The 18,184-nt window shown below is 41.7% G+C and overlaps 3 protein-coding genes across 7 annotated transcripts in view; 2 read left to right on the top strand and 1 right to left on the bottom strand.

Moving 5' to 3' along the window:
- Nucleotides 1–11,786, top strand: part of LOC147799733 (glycerol-3-phosphate dehydrogenase, mitochondrial-like) — a 54,293-nt gene extending 42,507 nt beyond the window's left edge. For all 4 annotated transcript variants that reach the window (XM_087133884.1, XM_087133885.1, XM_087133883.1 and 1 more), the window contains exons 10-16: nucleotides 320–498; nucleotides 1,574–1,705; nucleotides 3,388–3,546; nucleotides 4,245–4,430; nucleotides 5,558–5,656; nucleotides 6,072–6,174; nucleotides 9,937–11,786. In XM_087133884.1, coding sequence (XP_086990010.1) covers nucleotides 320–498; nucleotides 1,574–1,705; nucleotides 3,388–3,546; nucleotides 4,245–4,430; nucleotides 5,558–5,656; nucleotides 6,072–6,174; nucleotides 9,937–9,956 — 878 coding nt within the window. In that variant the 3' untranslated portion in view covers nucleotides 9,957–11,786. The remainder of the gene's footprint in view (nucleotides 1–319; nucleotides 499–1,573; nucleotides 1,706–3,387; nucleotides 3,547–4,244; nucleotides 4,431–5,557; nucleotides 5,657–6,071; nucleotides 6,175–9,936) is intronic.
- Nucleotides 1–18,184, top strand: part of erp44 (endoplasmic reticulum protein 44) — a 107,515-nt gene that overhangs the window by 74,613 nt on the left and 14,718 nt on the right. The window contains exon 1 of one of the 2 annotated variants that reach the window (XM_022256458.2): nucleotides 17,203–17,394. The exons of the other annotated variant lie outside the window; for it this stretch is intronic. Coding sequence (XP_022112150.2) covers nucleotides 17,299–17,394 — 96 coding nt within the window. The 5' untranslated portion in view covers nucleotides 17,203–17,298. Of the gene's footprint in view, nucleotides 1–17,202; nucleotides 17,395–18,184 lie in introns of those variants that run through there. 2 annotated transcript variants of the gene reach the window in all.
- Nucleotides 12,578–16,247, bottom strand: LOC110990817 (protein transport protein Sec61 subunit beta-like). Its single transcript, XM_022255916.2, has 4 exons — nucleotides 16,105–16,247; nucleotides 14,893–14,993; nucleotides 13,557–13,670; nucleotides 12,578–13,058 (listed from the first exon to the last, which is right to left on the bottom strand). The coding sequence occupies exons 1-4, from the start codon at nucleotides 16,105–16,107 to the stop codon at nucleotides 12,971–12,973; spliced, it is 306 nt and encodes a 101-aa protein (XP_022111608.1). The 5' UTR covers nucleotides 16,108–16,247; the 3' UTR covers nucleotides 12,578–12,970.

Below are 18,184 nucleotides of genomic sequence, written 5' to 3'. Positions count from 1 at the left end.
AGAATGATAAAGAACTGTATTTCAGTTGATAGCTCCACTTTGAATCAGAGCTTGCAAAAGTCTGCAGGCCAAATCAAATTGTTCTGAGAAGGTTGCATTTTCCCCGTGCAAAATTTTATCAGTTTTTGAAAACAAAGTGAAACACTTGCTTGGGCAGGATTGCAACCCACAACATCCTGCCTAGTTCAGCAGATGCCGTAACCACTTGGTGACAGCTCGCCAGAATCAACTGCCATGTTCGAATTCTTGAAAAAGTGACCATTCCCCCATGCAGAATTTCATCAACATGTTCCAACTGTTCAGCATCCTTCCTTCACAGGTGGTAAGTGGACCACATATCGCAGTATGGCCAAGGATGCAGTGGACGCAGCCATCAAGGCCTGCAACCTCCAACCCAAGAACGATTCGCTGACCGACGGCCTGGTCTTAGAGGGAGGTCACGGATGGACACCCAACATGTTCATCCGCCTCATCCAGGATTTTGGATTGGACGATGAGGTGCACATTGTACTCAGATTGTGAATTTGTTTTGATAGAAACTTAAAATCCTTGTGAAGGGAAATGAAATTGATTTTAACCATATGCTGCTGGGTTTAATTTGAAGTTGCATGACGTATTCCCCGGGAAATTTTCAAGATTTTCCATCTTCAAAGTTCTTCCAAAATTCATAAGTTGGACGTTTACACCCACATGAATGACTGTTTGGTGGCTACTCTAATCTGACAGACAACATCTATTGACACCGGAGTATTTCAGCCAGGCCTGCCGCTTGTAAAGAGAGCCCAGATTGTGCGGTGTTATGTAATTTTCTTTGTCCCCGAAACTGGCCCAGTGCGCTGCTGGCATCTTTTCAAATGTGGACCAGCGGTATTGTATCACCCATCCCTAGAGCGCTTTTGTCCCCGTTGGTAATCCACACGCGCTGAGTGCCACAAAGAATGCCACAACTGAAAAAATGTTGCCAATTCCCAGCAGCCTTATCTTTTGTGTTCCAAGTACTTTTTTTGTTACAAGGCCAAGCTCCTTTGTCCGATTTCAGGCACCCCGGCTTTGTGTGTAAAGCCAATGTCTCCAGTTCCGGGCACCCCGGCACGAAGTGGTTAAGAAATCTCTCGCTGTAAATTGCTCGTTGACTGGAGTGATCTGAAAAAAAAAAACAAAGCTGGAAATCTTCCTCCACAAAGATGTTTGTGAAAGGTTCTGCAAAGATTATTCTGGAGTTGATGAAATTCATTAAAATAACTTATGTAATGTGTAAGTGTCTGAAATCTAATCTAACCATATCTCCTTTGTGTAAGGGATAGGAATAGATAATTTAACAAGAAAATTAAGTGCTTGAGAATCCATAACACTTTCTGTTCAAAATTTAAAAAAATTTTCGGACCATATTTTGCTCTTGAAAGGAAAGTCATTGGCTGTAAGATACTGTGCAATGTTTTGAGGAGTCTTGGTAAGCAAATGTGAAGCCATCACGTGGTTTGGTGTCTACTGGAAGAAAGGATTGCTTTTGGTTAACCCAGTGATAACTGGCCCAGAATGGAGTGATCTTGATTTGCATGTTTGATGTCCACAGGTTGCAAGGCACCTGAGCGAAACGTACGGAGACAAGGCAGTGGAGGTGGCCAGGATGGCCAACCTGACTGGCAAGAGGTGGCCAGTGGTGGGCAAGAAACTGGCCCAGCACTTCCCCTATCTGGAAGCTGAGGTATGCATGCAAACTAAAGGTTGCTTGTGAAATCAAGGGCTTTACTGACCCTTAGATCTGGGCTTCATATCTGGCATTTGATTTATCCCTGAGGTTCGAGAATCATTGTCTTATGTTTACTGTTTGAGACAAATTACAGCGCTTTCAAAGTTTGGCCGCACATTAGACACTTTGCTGATGCAGGTAAAAAAAAAGATACTGAATTTACAAAAAGTATAACCTGAAATCAGAGAAAAACAGGGATTTGGGGGAAAAATCCATGGGCTTTGTTGAGACCGGAGAAGAGTGGTTGGCCTACTCAACAGGGATAATCACAAATCTTCCAAGCCCAGAAGTTTGCTCAGTGAAGAAAATATTTGCTCAGCAAAAAGGAATTTGGCCTGTTACGTTACTATTCTTATAACTGTTCCCTGCTAGTTTTGCATAGCACATTAGCTTGCTAAGCAGCAATATGTACTAGACAGCTCTTTCAAATGAGGTCTTGGAGGGACAAAGTCAGCTCACATTGCAGGTTTGATCCTGATCGAGAAAAATACATGCTTGCCAGTTTTCAACTGAATGTGCACAAATTAGGGGAGCGTTTGTACAAGAGAACCTCACCTAGGCATGGATGCACAATGAATGAACCTCAGCGGTCAATATCTGCATGTGGCGATGCAGTTTCCAAGAGACCTCTCTCCTCTTACATCTCATAGCCATATTTTTTCACCTACCATCGGCTGGTAAACTATGGTTGGCCATCAGCGCAGAAGTGCACTTAGCATGAAAAATCTCACATAGTTATCAGAATGCCAGATATCACTGCTTGATACCAACTGAAACTGTTGACCCTTTGAAAAGTACATATAATGGGGCAGATGAACATTTTGAGGCCAAACCTGACAGCAACCACGGTTGATATGTCTGGAAACTTTGGCCGCCCATATAAACAGCAGGCAATATGAGACATGAGGTCCACATCAACAACATTTTTTTCAGAGAAAACAGGTACCTCCCTCATCAGATATGTGGGAGGCTAAACTGTCTTGAAAATGTTAGAAGGTGAACCGTAAAGAGTAGGTCATGATTGACAGTGAGAAATCTTATCCTCGAGATGGTGCTGATGGAATTCGATTCTCGTTCACAAAGTTTACAGATAAAAATAATATCTCCACACCAAGTTGATCCTCTGAATTGTGATATTGGTATTTCTCAAGAAATGTAAATTATCATCAGAGATGAGGTAAGTAACTTGGCTCTGTGTCATCAAGAGTGGTATCAAGTTGAAACCAGTTGAATTTGAGGTGATAAAAAGTTGTGTGGACAGTGGCCTCAAAAAGAGGCATTAATTTACACTACAGACATGAATCTAGAAAAACTGGGGAAATTCTGCAATATAGGGAAAATTAAGAACCACTTGGAAAGTACACTTCCGTGCCACGATGGGATAAACAGTTGATTGATGAAAAGATCTCGTTTCTGTGGCTGACAGAGGACTGTGCAGAAAAACATGTAGCTTGGCCAAACTCAAAAACAAACATGTTTTGGTGGGGCTCTCACAATTTGATGCAATATGAGATTTTCATTTGCAGCTTGTTTTGATCCCTGCGCTGACATAAACAACGCCGACCTTTCAAGACCAGTAAATGTCATCATGTTTGTTTGAAATTTCATTTTCCCCCACCCCTCCCCCAACCCAACAGGTGGCCTATGCAGTGAAGGAGTACGCTTGTACAGCTATCGATGTTCTTGCTCGGAGGACACGCTTGGCCTTTCTTAACGTGATGGCAGCGGAGGAGGCCTTGCCCCGCATCATTGACATTATGGCCAAGGAGTTGGGCTGGAGTAGTGCAAGGCAAAAGGTAGCTGACTCCAACGCTTCCAACCCTTAACTTCCAAAACGTCCACTGTGCAGGAAACCAATGACCCATTCTTCGAACTTTCAAAGAGCATCGTGCTCAGTGCAGCATAATATTGGATGGGCCGTGCATCGTTCCTTCCGTAATCTTTAAAAATCACCCACAGGCACACAGCTAACAGTCTGCCCATGTGGGCTCGGATTGTGCACAACTTCCATGGCAATTTTTAAATGCGTACCTCAGAATGAAGTAAATTTCAAATTCCAAACCAGTGAAGTTCTTGCCGTGCACTCACAAAATCTATTAATCGATTATTTTTGCTCAACTGTCTAGTTAAATTGTCAAGTAGCTCTCACCAGGCAGATGGAAGGTGGGTAATGGTTAGTTGAAAATACTGAAGTCATTCTTCTGACCTACCTGCAGGAATACAGTTGAACTGCATCAGGCATGAGATATTGCAGACTTTTGTCTGAATTCAAACATTTTGTATCTGATAAAAAGCTTTATCAGTATAGGAAGAAATGCATCTCACAGAAATTTGTGTATACAGTTTTAAGTATTTTTCAAAACTAACAATCTCATCCCTGCTGCATGTACTTGAACTCTTTTTTTTCATCTACCGAAATGGAGTATTCAGCAAAAGTCATGAGAACGTCCCACAAGACAGGACTCAGAAATCCCAATTGCCCAATCCCTTGCAGCTGGAACTCGAGAAAGCCACAAGGTTCCTGAACGTGGAGATGGGTTACAACTGTCACTCCTCCCTCCTGAAAGTCCCCATTCAGTTCAGCAATGAGGAGATTGCTAAGTACACCAAGCGATTCCATCTCTTGGACAAGGACAGCAAGGGGTACATCACGCCCATCGACATGCGCAACTTCCTGTCTGTAAGTCAAGGTCACACCACACCGAATAAGTGCCCTCCCCCAAAAAACAGCATAAAGTCGGTGAGAAATAGTGCCATCTACTGACACCCAGGAAGAGGGCGACTGCTTGTTTCACTGCAACTCAACATTATGACTGCTAGGGCAGCCCCCCCCCCATTTTATTATCCTCCCAAACTATCCCTAAAAAGTAGTCAAACCCCGCACAAGTTTGAATGAAGCCCCCCATCTCTATATGCAATATAGGCCCATGAGTTGGAGATTTTTGTGAATGAAATACCCCGAGTTGGACGCCACAAATCCCAAATGCTTGACTTTTAGAAAACTAAATAGAAAAAGTGCTACAATTGGTCCTGATTATGGTACCTCTGATTGGTAACTAACCCATGGGATCACAAACTATGAGAAGGCTTTCATACAGGAATTTACCATTTAGTGGAACGCACCCTTGAGTCTTTCATAAGACCTAGCTGGAAGTCAGTAGGGCTATTATGGAGTTGCAGGCCCTTCACAGTGCAAATCCAAAGGAACTGGCGGTTTCTTTTAACTCTCAGAAATGTCCGTCTTCGTTTGGATATGTAAAAACAAAGAGGTCAGATTGTTCATCCTAATGCAAAGGAGGAGCAAAGTGAAAGGTGTGAGATCCGGTGATGTGTGCCCTTACCAGAAAGCAAAGGAGGAGTTTCCTCTACACATCAAACACCGTTTTATCGTGGAGTTGTGATAAACCTATGTGAAGTAGTCTTTTCCTTTGGCACAAAGTACATAACATTGATATTAGTTATGGTAGCATGGAAGTACGGTGAACAGTAATGCATTCCAAAGCATTCCTTTGGTAGCAGTTTTCAAAATGGCCGTTGACTATCATAGAGCATATGTCAACATCATAATTTCCTTCCATATCTTGTTGTGGCTTTTGAGCAAACAGATCCATTTTGTATCATGTGAGGATTCAGCTTTTGTTAGTACATGACCCTCTTTGGCAGTGCATGGCTGTTTCATGAATATGCACGAAGTAGCACTTTGAATATTTATTATTTTATGCTTCATTCCCAATTCGCTTGTAATTGCCTTTGTACGTGCCTAGTGACCAATCTCTTAGTTTCTGTTTCGTCCTGGATAAAATGCAGAGTGTTGGTGAAACAATAACTGAAGACCAGCTGCGCGACATGCTGCAAGAAGTAGATTGCAATAAGAATGGACGTGTTGAACTGGATGAGTTCCTACAGGTTAGCACTGAGGCAGATTATTGCTCATAGGCTTGAACATCATTTGAGCTGTTTGGAATTTTTTTAAACTTTTTTTAAAATTTCATCTGTTTTGACTAATTACAATTTAAAAGCAAAACTGTTAGCCGTAAAGAAAATAGTGTTTTAGAGACTTAAAAAGAAAGCCAAAGTAAGAAATTTCAGTAGTTTCAAACTCAAAGGCCTCGTGAGGTTGAATTTGACTCAAATGTTTGACACTAACTCGGTGGTTTTGTCCAATTTAACCTATCTTCGCTGAGTTCACTGACACAACATAGCCCTTAACAACATAGATAGACATGAACACTAAGAATGTCAACCTCGTTATAGAGATTGCTTTCCAGGCTGTAACACCACTGATTTATTTTTTGTAATCCCTTTGTGATCTTACCCACAGCTTATGAGTGCCATCAAGACAGGTGCCATGGCCAATGTTCGCCTGGAGATTGCCCTGAACATGGGAGCCCGCAAAGTGATCCCGACAGATCGCAGTGGCGGGGGTGTGTAAACACTACTGAGATTCTGTATTTCAAGCGTCAATTGGTACATGGTTTATCTGCAGCATCTCTGTGCCTGGATATTTCTGTCTGAATGTTTTCCAAGCTAGAGCTGGCTTTGTATCATTTAGTCATATCTCCTCATTCTTTCCTTTCCACAAGATAGGTATTACGTAGGGGTAGGTATCAATGACTGCCTTGTCCAGTATCTAACTACGATAACTACTGGGTTGTTAAAATTGAATTCGGTGACTGTACTTAACTATAAACCCCTCCCTTTTGATGTCACGGTCATGTTTTTGCCCACCAGTGGCTGGTTAACTATGGCCAGCCTTCAGTTCAAATGTAGAAGTTTAATTCACAAACTGTTAACCAATTCCTGTCGGGGACTCCGGGATCAGAGGCGTATGGTTTATATGGGTGGCCGGGGTCTCCGAACTCGGACAAAGGAAACAGGGCCCTGTAACAAAAGACCGTACTCCAAACAAAAGACCAGGCTGCTGGGCATTACCGGCATTTTTCACTCTCAAAAGTGGTGATAATCCAGCCTTGTTTTGAAACCCTATACCAGGGTTTGGGGCATTGAGAGCGAGCGGATTACCACCGGGGACAAAAGCGCTCCACCACCGCAGCGATGAGCCACACAGCACCGCTGCACGCTAATCTGGCCCCTATTGAAAAGAGGTCAGCAGTGCACTGAGCCAGGTTCGTGAACAAAAGACAGTTATATAACACCGCACTATCTGGGCTCTGTTTACAAGGTTGCAGGCCTGGCTGAAATACTCAGGCGTCAATGAAGGTCACCTATCAACTTAGAGTAGTGCCTGAAGATTACTTCGTGCGGCTATAAACGACCGTTAAATGAAATGATGAATTTTTGAAGGATTTTGAAAACGGAAAAAATGATAGTCATGCCGGCCCAGCATCATCAACATTGAAAAATGCCCCAGCACGAAGTGGTTAACAAAGCTTTTTACTGAATACTAAATAAATGCTCAAGCCTCATGAAAGTAAAGAGACAGATGTTCATTTTGAGGCAACACCTGTCAGGAACAAAGGGTGATTCTTCTGTAAACTTTGGCTGTCCAGATGAGTAGTAGGCAGTATGAGTATGGTCAGTCGTTGGACCAGTCAGTGGATGGTCGCTGTTTCGATGAACCATAACGGAAACAGGCCATTGGTTACGGTCCCATCACCGGTTGTCAGTAGCCTCGAGTACAAGGGAGCCATTGACATGAAAATAACAGACCTCTTTCACAGGGGAAGCCATTCTTGGTCGGTGGAGGTAGCAAGTAAACTAGATAGGTTTGTGGTAGCACCATGGATATATCTCTTTTTGAGTATGTGGGGTTCTGAAAAGAACCGATGGTACTCAACGTTTCGGACAGTATGCTCTGTCCGAAATCAGTCTCCTTTTCAGTCCCTTTTCAGAACCCGTCATACTCAAAAAGAGATATATCCATGGTGCTACTGCAAACCTACATGTATCTAGTTTACTCATTTTTGATCATGTCCCAAGAATCTATCTCACTCAATGTAATCTGTTACATGGGGGTAGTGCCAAACTAGTTTGGATTCTATGCTTCGTTTTTCCTTTTTTTGATAAATATTGCGGACATGTTTAGATATAACAGATCGCAAATTTCAAATTACTCATCAGCATAAATGACATTTATTTGTAAAAAACTTTGTTTCATTGTTTTCATTTTTTTCTTAAGTTTCCAATATGAAAAGTGAGCCGCAGTTTTAATTCAAACATGGCTGACTTGTGTTTAAGGCCGATTGTATGACATGGGACAGACTATGAATGCAAGAGGGATGTATCAACAGCAAAGTGTGATTGACGCCAGCATTTTACAAAATAGGCTGACTTTGGTCATTTGAATTAGGCTGTGTTGCATGCTAGCATTGGTAAGAAACACTTGACCAGTTCTAAAACTATAGTCCACACCCAAACCTTTCCTTAGATTACTTGAAATAATATCAGACATTACGTTAACCCTAACCCTAAGGGTGTATGTAAAATCGTACTGAAATTAGAGGATCTGGGATTAGTTAGGGTTGATTATCATTGTCAGCGTAGACGCCGTAGAGGTCACACTTTTCACAATGTGTTGCCATTTGGAATGGTCTTTGCACAAGGTTGCTTGCTTGGACCTAGGAAATGACCAGTGACTTATTAAAAGTCGTGGGCTCTGCACTCAGACCACCTGCTATTACAGAAGTAGTCTTCCCGTTTGACATTGCAGTAGTTGACCTTAGATTGGGATCACTAAGAATTTACCTTTTAAGAGGTAACAATTTGAGAGCAACAGTGATACGCACAGTACAGGAACATGCAATAAACTTTTACAACTGGTTTTTTTTTTCTGTGAGCGAAGTGCTCATGTTAAAGTAACAAAATGTACAGCTTTCACTTTAAGTATGAGGGCTTTGGTAGTGTCATATACACGTACTGTCTTATAAAATCTATCTATGGAATGTTTCAGATTTGCCGTGATTGTTAATTCTAACAAAGCTGTTATAAAGTTACTAACAAAAATCTTATCCAATCCTCAGGCCAGTAATAAAGTAGTGCTTTCGAATAGGTTTATGTACTCTCTTGTATTGGTTGCAGAACAAGCACGTTCTGTGTGCACCATCTCTACACTATAGTTACTGCTTGTGTCGGTTTTTATCAAGACTAAGAAGTTGGAGAAGAGGAATATGTTGCTGAATTCACAGCGTTGCAGCAATGCCCAACAATAACTTGAAAAGTCTCAGTTGCCATTTTTTGGTGATTCTTGAGCAAATAGAAAGATTATTTAATCTATTTTTACAGCTGTATTGTATGAGTATGGGGATGTTTTTTTTTTAACATAGTCGGAGTACAAAGTTAAGATCTTATTTATACATGACTAGACTATTAATGTATATGTTGTTGCATGTGTGCCTCTGCTGTGTCTGCTGAATTGTCAAAAATTCACCGCAGAAGTTGAGTTTGGAGTTACGTGGACGAATTGGGCCATTTGCATGTATACAAAATCATCTTGATATTGCTGTCGCACACCTAAGAGTTTGAGCATGAATCGCTCTGACAGTGCCAATATGCAGCAACCCAAATGTGGATGTGTCCAAATCAACTGGCTATGGCTGGCAATACCAGCCACTGGCAAATGGCTACAGCCATGTCCTAGCCATAGCCGGTTGATTCTAACCTGACCTTTAGCAGTGTTGGCCATCTGTGAAATATGCCTTGGTCAAACAAGACATAACTGACTGAAGTGTGATGTAGACCCTTGACTACTGAAATACTAGCCTCCTTTTTTGGCAAATTTGCCGTTATTTTGTTCTTTGGACACTATTTTTTTGTTTAAACCTATAAATAACTTATCAGGGACAAACTCGGACATCACACTTTCAAGTCTGAGCGTCAGTGAGTGCTGGTTTTAAAGGCTACATCATATGCATCTCATTAGTGTATATAGATTTTGCATTGTTTTTCATGGATGATTGCAGTTTTGAAATTAAATATCATGGTGTTCTAAACTTGGGTTGAAGTCAACCTAATCAGTGGGGGTGTTTTATGGGGGGGGGAGTTGCCACATTGTTTTCTTATTTTTCATCACAGAAATCCCCAAACCAGAATGTTTGTATTGATTTGATATTGGCTGACAGTACAGCTTGCAACAATTAACAATGGGAAGCAATTGTGATGATCAAGTGAAATATGTTCGCCATAAATAGCACTTCTGTGTTCTCGTTTACTTTCTTCATTACGAACAGAAAACAGTTGGGATCCCTAGCAAGATTTGAGGGCGGGGCCTAATGGGGAGGGCAAGATGGGAGAACACACTTGTAGACAACTACGTGGAGTTCTATTTTTATCACAAGTGTTAGAAAGATAAACGTTATGTATTTCAGTGGATATACATATATGCCAAATGCATAATCATTAGTTAGAATTAAGAAATTGTTAACAGTAAGTTTGCTTACTTTGTGAATCTCCTCAAGAATATTTGCGAAATTTCAGTTAAGTCATTTACTGAAAAGAGTACTTTTCTTTATTTACCCTTTAGACAGTATTGAAGAAGACGCACAACCTATGAATGAAATTTGGATGGATTTCCTGTGCTATTGGTTTAGTTTGTACAAATCTTGCACATTTTGTCCTGTTTTCTTTTCAATTACTGTAACACTCTCATTAAATTCACTTGCACGTACTAATTCCACGGTAGATTTGTGTGCTGGAGGTCATTTTAAGCAGTCTGAGACAGCACACTCAATCTGCCATTTATCCGTTGCTATTGATTTGCCTATTTGTACGTCAACCTCCACATTTAGCATGTTTCAAAGTATGGAAATGTTGTAAATCTTTCTACACCAATAACCACCCCACCTGTTTTTTCATCAGAACCACAGCTTTCAAATGTTTCACCGTTTGCCCTTTTTATGTGGTAAGGACTTGGTACTGAATTTGAGAAAGCTACTCCAATTCCTTGCTTCCTGAACTTGCGAAGGAATATATCTCCCTTATGAGTATGTATGGTTCTGAAAAGAACCGGGAGTATACTCAACGTTTGGGTCTCCTATACCCTCAGCCCTCACCCGGAGCCTACCTATACCCAACTGACACGCCTCACTGACCTGCAGGACCCTGTCCCGCATGAGCGCCCACAACCAGCATCCTCGTCACACCCCGCTGCATCCAGCCACCTTATATATACAGCCCCATCTTCAGCATCTCTTTAGTCTCCTGACGACGGACTGAGCACGCAGTCTGAAACGTTTAGTATACTCCCGGTTCTTTTCAGAACCACACATACTCATTATCGAGATGTATTCCTTCGCATGGTGCTACCGCAAGCCTTTCCACCTGTTATATGTAATCTGTTCTGAAATGAATCCAAGTACATGTGGTTTCACTAACAGGGCTTAACAGGCTGAAAAAGGGATGTACATGTATCTGTGCAGTTGTTTACAAGATGCGAGTTTGCACACTAGCATGTAATGTAAAGATAACCATTGGATTTTGTGAACATGTTTTTTACTCGATGCACAACAGGAATGCTCGTTCCCTATAGGGGTTCTGCATAGCAGCCATTTTTCTGGTTAGAGCTTTTGCTCCACAGGGATACACATGAGGAGACCTTTTGCACTTTCCCGCCTAACACAAGCAGTTTCCGGAAAGATGGCCGCCGTGCAAAACCTCTTTAGCATGTCACACTATACATAAATAGGTGCCCTTTTTGTACTGTTTTTAAATCTGCAACAGGCACGTCATATGGCTGTAATTTCTTGAGCAGTTTTGCCTCATGCATCAGTCACTCTTATAAAATGTAACTGTAGATGTAGATATGTGCACATTTTACAAACAGTAACACCAATTTCCAGTTTAACAATTCAACTTATATTATTAAAATCTACTGAAGCACAGGTACATTAGTACGGGTTGGAATGAAATGTTATTGGTGACATTCCAAGATAAATGAACATGGTTTAACTCCCAAGGTATTGTCAGTGTTTGTATACATGGATCTTTCCTGATGATAGTATTGTGCAGTGTTTTCATTCGTAAATCTTCCTCCTAAATGAAAATAGAGATGAAATAAATCCAGAATTCACCGACAGGAAAACAGTGTGATCCTCCGAGTAATGAAGTAAAACTTGAGTTGAAAATGATGTCAATTCCAAGCAGTATTTCCTATCTGCAACACTGTCGGGTCATAGTTTCCTTTTACTACTGATTTTTCTCATATTATAACCGTTGATTAACAGTGCATCCCCAGATCAGTAGACTTTCGTTCCTTGTGTACAGTTCAGGGAGGAGATGTTGACAAAATTTGTCACCGTTTTTATGAAGAGACCAATGGCCTAAAATTAGGATTTTTTTTTCAAATATTTGCAAAATCAACTAGGCTATGCGATGCCTACAACTTGGTGTAATAATTTTTCTTACCAGATCAACAACTAGTCGGCAAAATCATGATGATCTCCACAGGGCAAAGTTCAGCTACACTGCATTTTTTTGTTTCGATGAAGAGACATAGTTTTCTTCCACAGGCATTGCATTAGCAATAAAGGGTATAAAAGCACAGGCAATATTCATTTATAAAACGTTTTCACGCCTTCATGAAGAGACAAAGTTGACTCCAGAAATGTATACAAATGTTATAATTTTGCACCTGGCATGCACTATGTATGTTGAAAGTGTGTTCTGTGCGTGCCATTTTCATGAAAGGACAAAAATCACACAAATGTTAGCATTTTCACAAACAAAAGTATTTGTTTACAAAATGAACCACTTTGTTGGACTTCTTTAAATATTATTTTGTAGTTTTGTGTCATTTAAGATCCCTTTTTTTTTCAGCAAGAGACTTTTGTGTGTTCGTGAAAATGATGACAAACTATTGAAAATGAGACAAAATTTCAGACTTATCGGCCTAGATTTATTACATCTCTGTTCCCCCCAAACTCTGAAACATTCGGAGTCACGGTTCACTACTTTCCATAGTTGGAAAGCAAATGGATAGCTGGATGCAAATCGCCTTTGTAAAAGACAACAAAACTATGCAGGCCATTAAAAATTACTCCCCACAAATTAAAACAAGAAAAAAAAAACTGGCTTCAAAAGTTCATGTGTGAACTAAGTAAGCTGGTCTTTTGTGCTGACAAAGATGTCTAGGGGCACAGCTTGAGTCCAATGTTGATGAGTGCCGCTCAGTCCCGATGGTCTGATGACATGGTCCTTTATATGAACACCTTTGAATTCTCTGATGAGTTTTGTTTGGTTCAAAGAGTTGAGCGGTGCTGGAATGCTTTAACCTCTCGTGTATTTGCCCCATATGTGCAGCATAAATACTGAAGCGATGAAGATAAGACTCATGACCAGAACTGGCACAGGACCCCTGCAAAATGAACGACAAAAAAGTGACAAGGTACATCAACCCAAACTATTATACAGTGTGTGTACCTTTGCTAGGATTTGGATGACGTGAATTCCAAGGCAGAGCGTGAACGTTTCCAGGGTCACCCAATGACAACAAACACTGCGTTTGTTAGACCCTTGTGCAGTGCTATAGTTGAGCCCATCGTGAGTTCTTCCCACAGATCAAGAAAGAGGGTGAACAGTAAAGAAGGCAAGTTGTAACAGTTCATTTGAGTGGCTTGTGACTTGGCTGAATGACTCACAATGGACTATTGGACGTGATTTAAACAGTGTGTTGAAGGATCCAACAGATAGCCACAAAAACTGAACATTCTGAACAGTCTACTCTGACTCACTGTTGACCTTTACCAAGCAAATCCTTAAAATCCAACCGAGGTACAAGTTTAGAGTCACCCTAACCCCCATTGCGCATGGTTCGGTGACTTCATCACTGTAATATCGGTCTAGTGTGACTTACACTTTGAGGCCGGGTGAATCTTCGGTATAGAATCTCCACATACCACCCCCGCTGCCCCCACTTCCTCCCCCAGCGACTGATCGGCTTGTCCTGCCTGCTGTGCTTGCTCCTTTCCTGGTGTGAATGAATGGGGTTGATACAAACACTGTGAATGGGATCTGTACCACAAAGCACACCTTTCAGTGGACGTACTGTACCATTTCTGGAAAACTGGCAACTCACATCAGCATAATAGGGCCGTCTTATCAGACAATGCCGGCTTGAGGTGTCTCAATAACACGGGCGTGCCTGTGTGCACGCCGTTCGTCCTGTCAGTGGACCCAATCCTCTGGAACCCGTTCTGCCCCCTGTTGGACTAGGGCCCACCGTGTCTGACGATCTTGGGCTAGATGTTCCCAGTCTGCTGGGAGACTGGCAACACTGATGTTGCATTTCAACATGTCTTTGTAGCGAAGCAAGGGTCGTCCATGATTTCGCTTCCCCAGAAATAGTTCACCATATAGGTATATACCATATCTGATATCTCAGACTTGTTTACATGGGCATAATCTTATGGAACCAGTTAGGACCCCACAGTCCTCCCAGTGAGAACCACAGGAAAGCATATACATTTATATAACAAAGTGTCATGTCCTCACTGCAGCGGTCTATTGAAATGCTTGAGAGCATTGCTTACCACGTGTCAGAATCAGGCCCATTTCAGTTATTACAATTCAAGCCAACTTCGCCAAACCTTCCTCAACGTATCTAAGAATGAAGTTCTGTGAATCTGAAAGCCCAAGCTTGAGGCTTGAATGCAAATTTTAACCCAGACCTGCATTACACACTGGTGACTGGATCCCACAAGCAGAATCTTCACGCCATCTTCTAGTTAGCTTTTAGGATTTGAATTAGAATGAACTCAGCTCGTTTATTTAAATAAATCACTGAGTTGGAGAAGAGACCCCATGTGGCATAAGTGTCTTTTAGAGGCCTTTAGTCAGTGTTGTAATACTCACACTCATGGAAATATACTCTCAAGAAAAATTTCCCCGTACTCATACTCTTACGGAAGTAATCATACTCACACTCATGGAAATATACTTATTCTCATGGAAGCGTACTCGACTGAATGACACTTCCTTTAACTCAAAACTGGTCTGATGACTAGCGACTCGTTTTAATAGGATAGGTCACACCTTGCACGACACAGCAAAGGCAAATACTTTTGGCTTTAAGCAAAATACTTGAGCAGCACATGTTCAACTTCTTGACAAAGTGGACCATTCACAAGTCTGACAGCAAGACTTAGAAGACAATAAGATAGTTTTTTCTGTTGGGGATGCATCATATTCACCTCTGTCTGACTTGGCCACCACCCGATGTCCCCCTGGCAACCTGCTTTGAGGAAGGGGAGCGACTCCCTCCAACTGATGTCGATGAAGATGATGGCAGAGGCTGTGGTTAAAGAGAATTTGGAAGCAGGTGATATGTCCAGTAATCGCTTAATTTGGGGGTTTTTACCAGCTTGACAGATTTCATTAGCCTTCTGTTTACAGTAAACAGTAGGCCTATACTGCCCTGTTCGTGTCATTCAGTTATTTATCCAAGGTAAGAGTTCACTGCTTTAAATCCATTTTAGTTTCCTGCCTGTGGTATTGACCGAGTGACTTAGTCTCTACGAATTGCCTTTTTATAACATTTGGACCTGAGTCACGTGACCATGTCGTTATGTTAAAAATGGGGCTTTGTAGAGTCCAAGTTCCTTGGACTACCTTGGCAGTGGCAGATGACAATAACCATCTAAACATATAAAATTGTGATAAGAATTTTGTCTTTTTTGATAATTACAAATGTTTAATATCATTGAAACCTGAACACTAGGCATGGTCAATGGTAGGCCTATTAAATGTTTCAATGGGCACTGTACCTATAGACCTTTCGAATGGGCACTGTATGAGGGAAGAGGGCTCAATACCAGGGAAGAACAGGTTTAGAAAATAGGACAAACTTGTTGATATAATGTTGGAACTGAAAATGTATTTTATGGCACTCATACCCTGCTATAGGCTTAAAACGTGTGATTCATATGCAATGGAATTTTTTCCATAGTGGCCAACCCTAAAAAAAAATAGATTAAAACCATAGGCTTACCATGCCTACCCAAGACTTACATGACTTAGGCCTAGTTTTTCTTATTCCGAACATATCAGAACTCAACTGCAAACTACACTGCAAATTGTTTATTCTGCATGTGATAATCTTAACCGAATTAAAAACATGGTGCTTACACGTGTAGGCATGGAGGTAGGTTTCTTACCTCCATGGTGTAGGTTATGTATTACAACTTTTTTAATGGATATGAAGAATCAATGTTTACACGCGGTACCGTACCGGTACGCACTGTCAATGGGTGTCCGGAAACTGGGCAGTAACATTGATCGAACATTTTTCCATCATCCTAGCGATTTTAATGTATAAACTCCTTGTGAAAACTTGCTAAACTAGTTGGATTTGGAATCTCCGCAACAATTCTCAAAATTAAATATGGGAAAGTTTATTTCCGTACCATTTTGAACAGCTGTTGATGGAACCACTGCGTGTTGTCCGTAAATTGATGTCGTGTCAATTTCACAAACTGGTTCCCCGGGCTGTTTTACACAATTTACATAGGTAGCAATGAAGGAGCCAACGAAAACATTTATCTGCTTCCCCTTCCTAATGGTGGCGCTATATCAGTCGCATGGTCTTGTTAGTTTACACAGACGTGGTTATTGATTATGTGCCTTTGGCCTGGGTCACAGACATGGTCTCAGACCAGCAAATACAAAGACACAGTGATAAATGCACCAACTTCAAAAAATCTGGAAAAATGCTCACAAGGTTTTCACGTGTTCGAAACAAACATCAAAATAAATCTCATTTCCTCATAGTCTTTTCTGTTTTTAGTGGCCTAACCGATGACTTTTTTTCCCTTTTCCCTAGGGTGATCCTTTGTGGATAGAAATATCTTAAAAGATATTTATATACTGGAACAGAATTGATAACATAGGCCCAAGTGTGTCTTCACCTTAGTGAATTTCGCACAACAAAGGTGGGGGTGTTATTGTCCTTACTATATAATCACAGGGGCGCATGTTGCGCGAGCGTAAATCCCTGGCGGACGGGATACGCCCCTCACTTTTTGGAGGGGGGGGGCTATTGAATCACCCCCCCACACACACACACCCACACTTTTTTTGTTTTTTCACAAGGGGATTGAAAACACAACTGTGCGATAATTTGGCTCCAAGGTGCGCATGCTGCGTTTACCTGTGTTTGACCACACTGACCGCACCCCCCGAAGGCTTGTACCAAGGGAACAGTTTTGTTTTCAAGGGTAGTTTCTGGGCTATGTTATGCGAAATTAAAATTCACCCAAACTGATCATACTACCCCAATTACAGAATGTTAAAAGTGATCAGTAAATGTTCGATAAAATATCTGTCTTGAAAGTATGAGAGAGTTTGTTTAATTTTGGTATTTGTAAAATGAAATGAAAGCCGCATTTTATGATTGACACCACAGCTCAACCAGCACGGCGCGAGACAGGTGCGAAAGTTTCCGGATGACGCCCTCTAGCGTTCATTAACAGCCAGGTGTCAGCGTGGCTGAATGTGGTTCGCCGTTTACGAATTCGCCGGCACGGCCGGCCGCCCTGACATTGACCTAACACACTGTCGATCTGCATACAGTGGCATAGTTTACAGGTTTTGCAGAAAATATGGTTGCCGGCGAGCGACGAGTGGTTCGGTCTTTCGTGGATACGATGGATGCAAGGTTCGTCTTGAAGTGTCTGCCGTTTGTGCTGCTGATTTTGGTAGGTGTCACTGTAGTTTTGTGGGAGATTGAGAACATTACTTCGTTGGCCTATTTTGCTTCGATCTGTGAATAATGCGTTGTGAACTGAAGCACACTCCAGCAATGCAGCAGGTTTAGTGTAACATACATGCTGTAATGTACATGTACATAGGGCTTATTCAGTGACTGTGAGCATAGAGCAAGGATTCTGAGAGTGACCAGCAGAGGGTTCTTTTTTTCACAAGGCGAAAGGCCAAGGGAAGGTCCTGTCATGCCTGTCCTTTCCCCAGAACTGGGGCCCAACGTCTTGGGAACTGGACGGACGTCGAACCTGCAAGGCTGCATGGTCACTCACATGCTGTGGTCAAATGGAGGTGCTCACAGGCTGTTGGGGGGGGAATGGATGTGTACCAGACGTCAGTGACCGAATTATGCTGATGCGCTTATGGCTTTGTGCCGTTATGGGCCTACTTGCACGTGTTGGGAAGAGTTCCAACTTCCATATACGGATGCCAGTAATTATTCCCTACAGTGACCATTCAGAGAGCAAAACATGTCCAGAAAAGTTCAATTTATGAGGGAAAATACGAAGTCGTTTACTTAGAAAACATAAAAACGAGTTAAATATGTGTGTTCATCTTAACAATCATTTGTAAGCACCTAGTCAGTTTTATAGATATTATTTGTTTCTTGATTTAGGTTCAAAAAGCGTATCCTCTCCAAGTGGTCCTTGTTGACCACGTCCCAGGTTGTATCATGTTATCAGGGTGGGATCCCTGGCTATATGGTGTTTCAGGTTTAATGGTGTC

The sequence above is a fragment of the Acanthaster planci genome, linkage group LG03 (genome assembly GCF_054643075.1).
Source record: "Acanthaster planci isolate LZ-2023a linkage group LG03, COTS_SCS, whole genome shotgun sequence".
Taxonomy (NCBI): domain Eukaryota; kingdom Metazoa; phylum Echinodermata; class Asteroidea; order Valvatida; family Acanthasteridae; genus Acanthaster; species Acanthaster planci.
This window is presented reverse-complemented; position numbering and strand designations above follow the sequence as displayed.

Bases quoted from the DNA above. Each gene is read 5' to 3' on its own strand.
- LOC110990817 (XM_022255916.2), bottom strand. The intron at 13,671-14,892 runs GTGAATATGATG...CATTCACACCAG, and splicing joins GGTGGCCAAGTCAGACAGAG to GAAAGGAGCAAGCACAGCAG. The intron at 13,059-13,556 runs GTAAGTCACACT...TTCATTTTGCAG, and splicing joins GATTCACCCGGCCTCAAAGT to GGGTCCTGTGCCAGTTCTGG.